At 43.4% G+C, this 10,106-nt stretch overlaps 1 protein-coding gene across 1 annotated transcript; it reads left to right on the plus strand.

The window, feature by feature from the left end:
- The first annotated feature begins 454 nt into the window (after positions 1–454).
- On the plus strand, positions 455–9,238 carry LOC121835664 (uncharacterized protein DDB_G0271670-like). Its single transcript, XM_042290107.1, has 5 exons — positions 455–601; positions 3,382–3,529; positions 3,783–3,898; positions 5,602–5,716; positions 9,135–9,238. Exons 1-5 carry the CDS (start codon positions 455–457, stop codon positions 9,236–9,238), a joined length of 630 nt encoding a protein of 209 aa, XP_042146041.1.
- Positions 9,239–10,106: the final 868 nt, after the last annotated feature.

Here is a 10,106-nt window from a genome sequence, read left to right on the forward strand (position 1 = left end):
ACTGCTGTTCCCAGTGACACTGAGCCAACTATCACTGAAGAACCATTTGAGGAAACAGGCTTACACTCATCACAAACTCCAAAGCTTCCTGGAGGCGTCAATGCAACTACTGCCAGTACTGCAGCTTCAAATGAGACAAAAGAGGCCACTACAGAAAAGTCCTCTGAAGAGCCAAGTTTAGCCTCATCAGAAACTCAAAATCTTCCAGGGGAGTTCAATGTAACTTCTAGCGGTACTGCAGCTCCCAGTAGTACTCAGAAATCTACCACGAAAAAACACTCCGAGGGTCCAAGTTTAACAAATGCAAGTATTCAAAATCCTACAGGAAGAATCAATGTAACTACTACCAGTACTGCTCCTCTCGGCGACACTCAGCAAACTACGATGAAAAGACCCTCCTCAGAGGGGCCAAGTTTGACCTCGTCAAAAACTCCTTATCTCCCTGAAGGAGTCAATGCAACTACTACCAGTACTGCTGTTCCCAGTGACACTGAGCCAACTATCACTGAAGAACCATTTGGGGAAACAGGCTTACACTCATCACAAACTCCAAAGGTCCCTGGAGGCGTCAATGCAACTACTGCCAGTACTGCAGCTTCAAGTGAGACAAAAGAAACTACCACAGAAAAGTCCTCTGAAGAGCCAAGTTTAGCCTCATCAGAAACTCAAAATCTTCCGGGAGAGTTCAATGTAACTTCTACCGGTACTGCAGCTCCCAGTAGTACTCAGAAATCTACCACGAAAAAACACTCCGAGGGTCCAAGTTTAACAAATGCAAGTATTCAAAATCCTACAGGAGGAATCTATGTAACTACTACCAGTACTGCTCCTCTCGGCGACACTCAGCAAACTACGATGAAAAGACCCTCCTCAGAGGGGCCAAGTTTGACCTCGTCAAAAACTCCTTATCTCCCTGAAGGAGTCAATGCAACTACTACCAGTACTGCTGTTCCCAGTGACACTGAGCCAACTATCACTGAAGAACCATTTGAGGAAACAGGCTTACACTCATCACAAACCTCAAAGCTCCCTGGAGGCATGAATGCAACCACTGCCAGTAGTGCAGCTTCAAGTGAGACAAAAGAAACTACCACAGAAAAATCCTCTGAAGAGCCAAGTTTAGCCTCATCAGAAACTCAAGGTCTTCCAAGGGAGTTCAATGTAACTTCTACCGGTACTGCAGCTCCCAGTAGTACTCAGAAATCTACCACGAAAAAACACTCCGAGGGTCCAAGTTTAGCAAATGCAAATATTCAAAATCCTACAGGAGGAATCAATGGACCTACTACCAGTACTGCTCCTCTCGGTGACGCTCAGCAAACTACGATGAAAAAGCCCTCCTCAGAGGGGCCAAGATTGACCTCATCAGAAACTCCTTATCTCCCTGGAGGAGTCAATGCCACTACTACCAGTACTGCTGCTCCCAGTGACACTGAGCCAACTATCACTGAAGAACCATTTGAGGAAACAGGCTTACACTCATCACAAACTCCAAAGCTCCCTGGAGACGTCAATGCAAATACTGTCAGTACTGTAGCTTCAAGTGAGACAAAGGAAACTACCACAGAAAAATCCTCTGAAGAGCCAAGTTTAGCCTCATCAGAAACTCAAGGTCTTCCAGGGGAGTTCAATGTAACTTCTACCGGTACTGCAGCTCCCAGTAGTACTCAGAAATCTACCATGAAAAAACACTCCGTGGGTCCAGGTTTAACAAATGCAAATATTCAAAATCCTACAGGAGGAATCAATGGAACTACTACCAGTACTGCTCCTCTCGGCGACACTCAGCAAACTACGATGAAAAGACCCTCCTCAGAGGGGCCAAGTTTGACCTCATCAAAAACTCCTTATCTCCCTGGAGTAGTCAAGGCAACTACTACCAGTACTGCTGCTCCCAGTGACACTGAGCCAACTATCACTGAAGAACCATTTGAGGAAACAGGCTTATACTCATCACAAACTCCAAAGCTCCCGGGAGGCGTCAATGCAACCGCTGCCAGTACTGCAGCTTCAAGTGAGACAAAAGAAACTACCACAGAAAAATCCTCTGATGAGCCAAGTTTAGCCTCATCAAAAACTCAAAATATTCCAGGGGAGTTCAATCTAACTTCGACTGGTACTGCAGCTCCCAGTAGTACTCAGAAATCTACCACGAAAAAACACTCCGAGGGTCCAAGTTTAACAAATGCAAATATTCAAAATCCTACAGGAGGAATCAATGGAACTACTACCAGTACTGCCCCTCTCGGTGACGCTCAGCAAACTACGATGAAAAAGCCCTCCTCAGAGGGGCCAAGATTGACCTCATCAGAAACTCCTTATCTCCCTGGAGGAGTCAATGCCACTACTACCAGTACTGCTGCTCCCAGTGACACTGAGCCAACTATCACTGAAGAACCATTTGAGCAAACAGGCTTACACTCATCACAAACTCCAAAGCTCCCTGGAGACGTCAATGCAAATACTGTCAGTACTGTAGCTTCAAGTGAGACAAAGGAAACTACCACAGAAAAATCCTCTGAAGAGCCAAGTTTAGCCTCATCAGAAACTCAAAATATTCCAGCGGAGTTTAATGTAACTTCTACCGGTACTGCAGCTCCCAGTAGTACTCAGAAATCTACCACGAAAAAACACTCCGAGGGTCCAAGTTTAGCAAATACAAATATTCAAAATCCAACAGGAGGAATCAATGTAACTACTACCAGTACTGCTCCTCTCGGCGACACTCAGCAAACTACGATGAAAAGGCCCTCCTCAGAGGGGCCAAGATTGACCTCATCAAAAACTCCTTATCTCTCTGGAGGAGTCAATGCAACTACTACCAGTACTGCTGCTCCCAGTGACACTGAGCCAACTATCACTGAAGAACCATTTGAGGAAACGGGCTCACACTCATCACAAACTCCAAAGCTCCCTGGAGGCGTCAATACAACTACTGCCAGTATTGCAGCTTCAAGTTATACAAAAGAAACTACCACAGAAAAATCCTCTGAAGAGCCAATTTTAGCTTCATCAGAAACTCAAAATCTTCCAGGGGAGTTCAATGTAACTTCTACCGGTACTGCAGCTCCCAGTAGTACTCAGAAATCTACCACGAAAAAACACTCCGAACATCCAAGTTTAACAAATGCAAATATTCAAAATCCTACAGGAGGAATCAATGTAACTACTACCAGTACTGCTCGTCTCGGTGACACTCAGCAAACTACGATGAAAAACCCCTCCTCACAGGGGCCAAGGTTGACCTCATCAGAAACTCCTTATCTCCCTGGAGGAGTCAATGCCACTACTACCGGTACTGCTGCTCCCAGTGACACTGAGCCAACTATCACTGAAGAACCATTTGAGGAAACAGGCTTACACTCATCACAAACTCCAAAGCTCCCTGGAGGCATCAATGCAACTACTGCCAGTACTGCAGCTTCAAGTGAGACAAAAGAAACTACCGCAGAAAAATCCTCTGAAGAGCCAAGTTTAGCCTCATCAGAAACTCAAAATCTTCCAGGGGAGTTCAATCTAACTTCTACTGGTACTGCAGCTCCCAGTAGTACTCAGAAATTTACCACGAAAAAACACTCCGAGGGTCCAAGTTTAACAAATGCAAATATTCCAAATCCTACAGGAGGAATCAATGTAACTACTACCAGTACTGCTCCTCTCGGCGACAGTCAGCAAACTACAATGAAAAGGCCCTCCTCAGAGGGGCCCAGTTTGACCTCATCAAAAACTCCTTATCTCCCTGGAGGAGTCAATGCAACTACTACCAGTACTGCTGCTCCCAGTGACACTGAGCCAACTATCACTGAAGAACCATTTGAGGAAACAGGCTTACACTCATCACAAACTCCAAAGCTCCCTGGAGGCGTCAATGCAACTACTGCCAGTACTGCAGCTTCAAGTGAGACAAAAGAAACTACCACAGAAAAATCCCCTGAAGAGCCAAGTTTAGCCTCATCAGAAACTCAAAACCTTCCAGGGGAGTTCAATGTAACTTCTAGCGGTACTGCAGCTCCCAGTAGTACTCAGAAATCTACCACGAAAAAGCACTCCGAGGGTCCAAGTTTAACAAATGCAAATATTCCAAATCCTACAGGAGGAATCAGTGTAACTACTACCAGCACTGCTCCTCTCGGCGACACTCAGCAAACTACGATGAAAAAGCCCGTCTCAGAGGGGCCACGTTTGACCTCATCAGGAACTCCTTATCTCCCTAAAGGAGTCAATGCAACTACTACCAGTACTGCTGGTCCCAGTGACACTGAGCCAACTATCACTGAAGAGCCATTTGAGGAAACAGGCTTACACTCATCACAAACTCCAAAGCTCCCTGGAGGCATCAATGTAACTACTGCCAGTACAGCAGCTTCAAGTGAGACAAAAGAAACTTCCACAGAAAAATCCTCTGAAGAGCCAAGTTTAGCCTCATCAGAAACTCAAAATATTCCAGCGGAGTTCAATGTAACTTCTACCGGTACTGCAGCTCCCAGTAGTACTCAGAAATCTACCACGAAAAAACACTCCGAGGGTCCAAGTTTAACAAATGCAAATATTCGAAATCCTACAGGAGGAATCAATGTAACTACTACCAGTACTGCTCCTCTCGGTGACGCTCAGCAAACTACGATGAAAAAGCCCTCCTCAGAGGGGCCAAGATTGACCTCATCAGATACTCCTTATCTCCCTGGAGGAGTCAATGTCACTACTATTAGTACTGCTGCTCCCAGTGACACTGAACCAACTATGACTGAAGAACCGTTTGAGGAAACAGGCTTACACTCATCACAAACTCCAAAGCTCCCTGGAGGCGTCAATGCAACTACTGCCAGTACTGCAGCTTCAAGTGAGACAAAAGAAACTACCAAAGAAAAATCCCCTGTAGAGCCAAGTTTAGCCTCATCAGAAGCTCAAAATCTTCCAGGGGAGTTCAATGTAACTTCTACCGGTACTGCAGCTCCCAGTAGTACTCAGAAATCTACCACGAAAAAATACTCCGAGGGCCCAAGTTTAACAAAAGCAACTATTCAAAATCCTACAGGAGGAACCAATGCAACTACTACCACTGCTGCGCCTCCAAATGTCAGCGAGCTGTCTATCACCAAAAAACCCTTTTCGAAACCAGGAAGAACACCACCACCATTTGACGATGCTCACGGAGATGTCACTAAGAGTATTCTTAGTACTGCATGCCCCAGTGTCAGCGAGCAATCAACAAAAAAAGGAGCCCCTGAAACGCCCAGCTCAACGCATCTACCAAAAGGAAGTATTACCGAAGAGGGCAGTGACACGAAACCAAGTACTGCACATTCTGCTGTTACTGATCAATCGTCTACGGAAAATCCTTCCTATTTTGATTCAAATGGTAATATTGGAAATGGTAGCGGAGGTTCGTTTGATGGAAAGGAGTCCAACGAAAATGAGAAGGGAGGCAAGTACATCAGTGTGGAGGGAGGGTCCAGTGAAAGTGAACGCGACACGGATGAAAACAGACACTCGAGTTCTGTAAAGAGACGGCTACCTAGGCACAAAGCGTCTCGCAGACGCCGCAGGCACCGCAGACTCTTAAGAAGATTGTACAAGGTTTTGCGTTATTTCTGGAATAAGGATCGCAGCAGTAGCAGTAGCAGTAGTAGTAGCAGCAGCAGTAGTAGTAGCAGCAGCAGCAGCTATAATGACGCCACGACAAGCGAAGAAGCATCTCATCCAGGCAAGTGGTCTGGTAGGTTGAGCTTTATGTTTTTGTGACATATACGTTATAGTGCAATTTCGTGCTTTCCTGGGGCATATTGAGGTGGCAGTATATTGGTAAGCTAGTCATGATAAGTACATCGATATTGTTTCGAGATATATCGGACATAGACTTACTAAAAGTGGGTTTGGAAAAAAATGACTATAAATTGAAGCTTCCAAATGATGATCCACGGATATGCTGTTAAATTTTAATCAGGATGGGAGTCGAGGCTTATAGGAATGATCTAGAAAGGAACGTCATTAAATACCGAAAAATGTCTCGGAGGTGTCCATTGGATTTATTTTCAAATATTCTGTTGGTGGAAAATAGTATTTGCTATTTCAACTGTACCTGTCCGCTAATATTTCACGTAATTGTCACAAGAATCGGCCGCCAGTCGTCATAAATTCCTGCCCGAGCGGAGGTGGGTGTCTAGGCTTCAGAGAAAAGGAAAAGCTTTTTCTGACAACGAATGCTCGGAGCCCATTTCAATCTATTGGCGGTCTACTTGATACGCGTGCCCAAGACAAGGACAAAAAATGCAACGTATTTCAAATCGGAGACTACTACAAGTCACTAACTCTACCTTAAAACAGGCGCATAGAACTATGGCGTCCAAATTCGTAGTCTTGTCTCCGAATTTTTGCTTTAGCTGTGATACCAGCATAAAACACGTACAGATGTTCTTATGCAGAAATGGTTGTTCAATTTGGTACGAAGTATAAATTTTATGGAAACTCACAAAAAAATGAAAGACGTTTACAACCCCCTGCAATGCCGAATTCGAGCGCAGCTCTTGAGGAGGAGGAGGTGGAAGGGAGGGACAGAGGGGACGGTACGCCTCTCCTTTTCATCTACTCATCCCGTGCTCCTCGCCTCCTCCCTCTCGTCTCCTCCTCCCTCCTTCTTCCTCCTCCTCCATCCTCCTCCCCCTCATTCTCCTCCTCCTCCCCCCCGCGCGGTGCATTATGGAAAACGTCCCATAATGCAACGCGCGCGTCTTTGTGGTGCATTATCAGAATCAGAATCAGAATCAGAATCGGTTTATTTTTGTCACAGCGCTTTTACACACATGTGACAAGGGGGGCCAGGAAAAAAAGCTGCAAGTTTGCAGCTTGACGGGTTCCTGCCCCCCAAAACACAGGGCAGAGCGGCACTGTTACCAAAAACACACACACAAAAAAGACAGTGCAAATAACTTATGTAACATGACATTTAGCAATATATTAAGTATCGTCTCAATACACATTGAAATAGATAGATATAACAAACATAAGACAAACAATCTTTTTATTACCTGAAAGTTTAAATTGTACGGACATTTAACGAAAGTTTACCAACACTCATCTCCAGGCACGAAAGAAAAACACAATAAAGATAACTTATATAAGATATCGTATAAAATAAGTGCCATTGAAAATAGGTTGCGCTGCAAAAACAGACTGAAATAGTAGATATTTCAAACATATGACAAACATTTTCACTCAATATAATAAAGCCTGAGCTCTATGGGAATATAAGGTGTTCAACAGTGACGGTAATCTGTAACTCAACCTCTGGAAGCCAAATTTAGTTCTAGATGATGGGACTCCCCATGGATCCCAATGACGTGAGGGATATAAGGATACATTATTTTCAAGTTTAGCGAGGTCGAAAATTACTGTAATATGTTCTCGTAAGGCACGATGATATATGACCGTTAATCTATTAGAGTACATGTTAGATACGTCAAGTATTTTATGCTTTATAAATAAAGGAAGAGAACTATGGTCACGTGGGACATTTTCAATTATCCTTATTGCCTTTTTTTTTTTTTTTGCATTAACCTCAACCTGTCAAAGTTACTTTTTGTTGTTGTCCCCCATACCAGATGGCAATAACAAAGAATTGAATGAAAAAGAGAATTATATACTAATTTTTTTATAGTTACAGGAAATACATCTCTATATTTGTTCATTATCCCTACTACTTTACAAAGTTTTTTATGTATGTAAGAAACATGGGGATTCCACGACATGTGTTCAGAGAACAGAACGCCGAGGGTCTTTCAGCTGTCAACGCATTCTACTATATTTGGCCCAAAGTACAAATCACTGGACAATGCGATATCCGTGATCCTGGACATTTAAAAAGGACTGCTTTTCTTTTGGACGGGTTTATCGACAGAGAATTTATGGTAAACCAGTGTGTTAACTTGCGTAAAAAATTGTTTCCTTTGGAAGTGACTAGGTCTTCTCTTGGGTCAGAAAAAAAGATGCTGGTATCATCTGCATACATAATCAGCTTGGCGGAAGTTTCTATATTTGTAATATCATTGACGTAAATAATAAACAACAAGGTACCTAATATGCTTCCCTGGGGAACCCCAGAAGAAATACGCTGCATGTTAGATGACGAGTTTCCAATTTGAACATATTGGTGGCGATATTGTAGGTAGGATGCAAGGAGTGATAAGGGAATACCATGTATACCGTAACATTTTAACTTGTCAAGAAGAGTCCGGTGGTTTATTCGATCGAACGCTTTGCTAAAGTCTATGAAAATCTCTAAAGTTAAAAGTTTATTCCCAAAATTTTCTAATATTAATTCTTTCTGTACAAGTAAAGCTGTTTCTGTGTATCTATATTTCCTAAAACCGAATTGTGATTCCGACAACAAGGAGTATTTGCCAAGAAAATTGAAAAGTCGAGAGCACATAATTTTTTCAATGGGCTTTGAAAATATAGGAAGGATGGAAATTGGACGGTAGTTATGTGACGTTCCCCATAATGCACCGCGCGGTTAGGCCGACGCCTTAAGGTTACGCCGACGCCATTCAAGCCGGAAACGGGCGCCTAAGAGCTGCGCTCTAAAAGATCTGCAATAGAAACCCTCTAAAAACCCTCAAAATGTCAGAGAATGTTCCCTTCTCTTCGGTCACTAGATAGATGCGTAGCAAAGAACGAAATCTATAGTAAAAACGGGCTGTTTCTACGGAGATACGCTGCAGACAATGGGACCATATAGTTTACTTCTTTTAGGGGTCTTATTTGGCTACGCCGACGGCGACGGGGACGCCGACGCCGCTATACGCGGAAACGGGCGCCTAGGAGCTGCGATCTAAAAGTAAATATATAAAATATAGACGCCAGGAAATCAGATAAGACGTGTTCACAGAAACATGTTTGGTGAACTCTGGGGTTAAGTGTCCTGGCAATTACGAAGTTATGTAGCTGGGAAGTGGTGTCTTATCGTCGGGATTCCGTAGGTTCTTCGACTGCAGGGCGCCTTCAAAACATCGGTATTGAGGGTACTATACATGTCTTATTCTGTGTTAAAGCGGCTACGGTGCATGGACAATTGCAAGAAATATTCATTTTGAGCTTAACGTGCACCTGTATTTTTTTCCTTTTTTTTGTTTTTGCAGAACGTAGGCGGATGGTATTCCTAAGGCAGGCATCGCGCATGCTTCACAGAGGACACCATGCCAAAGACGCCACTAACACAAATGAAAACTACCGTCAAGAATGAGCAGTTTAGTTTGTTCATCAAGGATACACGTCACGTTTTCAAAAAGAAGCGCCATAACTTGGAAGCGCTCATGTGCCCATAATTTAACGCCGCCACTGCAAACATATTTCTGAAAGCGCAATGTTTCTGCTCGGCGTTTTTTTTTTTTTTTTTTTTTAATATGTATGTGTGTGTCTTAACGGTCACACAGTTTGATTTTGTCGTGAATAAAGTTATCGGGCGAAACGACTAGAATATACTGCAATCCAATTGCGCGCTTTTCTTTCCCTCTGCCCCTTTGTTTTTATCGCGTCGGAGGAATTTCTTTAGTTATAACAATAATGATATTCGATCTATCTCTGTTTATTAAGTATTCAGTAATAGCCTATTGACCTTGTGCTGGCACAAAATAGAAACAGCAGCAAAACGTGCAAATTTTAAGAAATCGGATATTTGAAACTGCGAGGATATGCAAGTACTGTTCAGCCATGATAAAGCATGAATCTAAGAGAATGGTCGAGTGTCCTGCTGCATAAGCTAAAATATCGAGGGTTTCAACACTTAGAGTGGAAGTTTAATACTCAGTCGAATCAGGGTTGACAAAAGTGTCCAGGGAAAGAAAAAGAGGACCGAAGCCTTGCAGGTGCGTGGCTTATTCTTCTGACAAGATGGGGAAGTTAATTAAGCAATGAGGGGTCTTGAGCAAAATTGAATCCGCATTCACCCGCCTCTAGTGCAGGCTCAGCAAGTTCGTAATTTCTGAACCAACTTTATTGTTCACGCAGTATGCCTTCCTTACAAGGGTTAGGACACTCCAAAAATGAAATATGAGGTAACTATACTGCTAGAACCCCTTGTATGCTCCTATATGTCTGCTATTTTTTTTTTT

The sequence above is a fragment of the Ixodes scapularis genome, unplaced genomic scaffold (assembly GCF_016920785.2).
Source record: "Ixodes scapularis isolate PalLabHiFi unplaced genomic scaffold, ASM1692078v2 PGA_scaffold1__304_contigs__length_218370807, whole genome shotgun sequence".
Taxonomy (NCBI): Eukaryota; Metazoa; Arthropoda; class Arachnida; order Ixodida; family Ixodidae; genus Ixodes; species Ixodes scapularis.

What these genes read in the sequence shown, in the direction of transcription:
- LOC121835664 (XM_042290107.1), top strand. Translation starts at nt 455, where the DNA reads ATGCAACTACTACCAGTACTGCTGTTCCCAGTGACACTGAGCCAACTA. An exon ending in TGCCAGTACTGCAGCTTCAA is followed by an intron (nt 602 to 3,381) that starts GTGAGACAAAAG and finishes CAAACTCCAAAG; the next exon opens with CTCCCTGGAGGCATCAATGC. An exon ending in TGCCAGTACTGCAGCTTCAA is followed by an intron (nt 3,899 to 5,601) that starts GTGAGACAAAAG and finishes TTCTGGAATAAG; the next exon opens with GATCGCAGCAGTAGCAGTAG.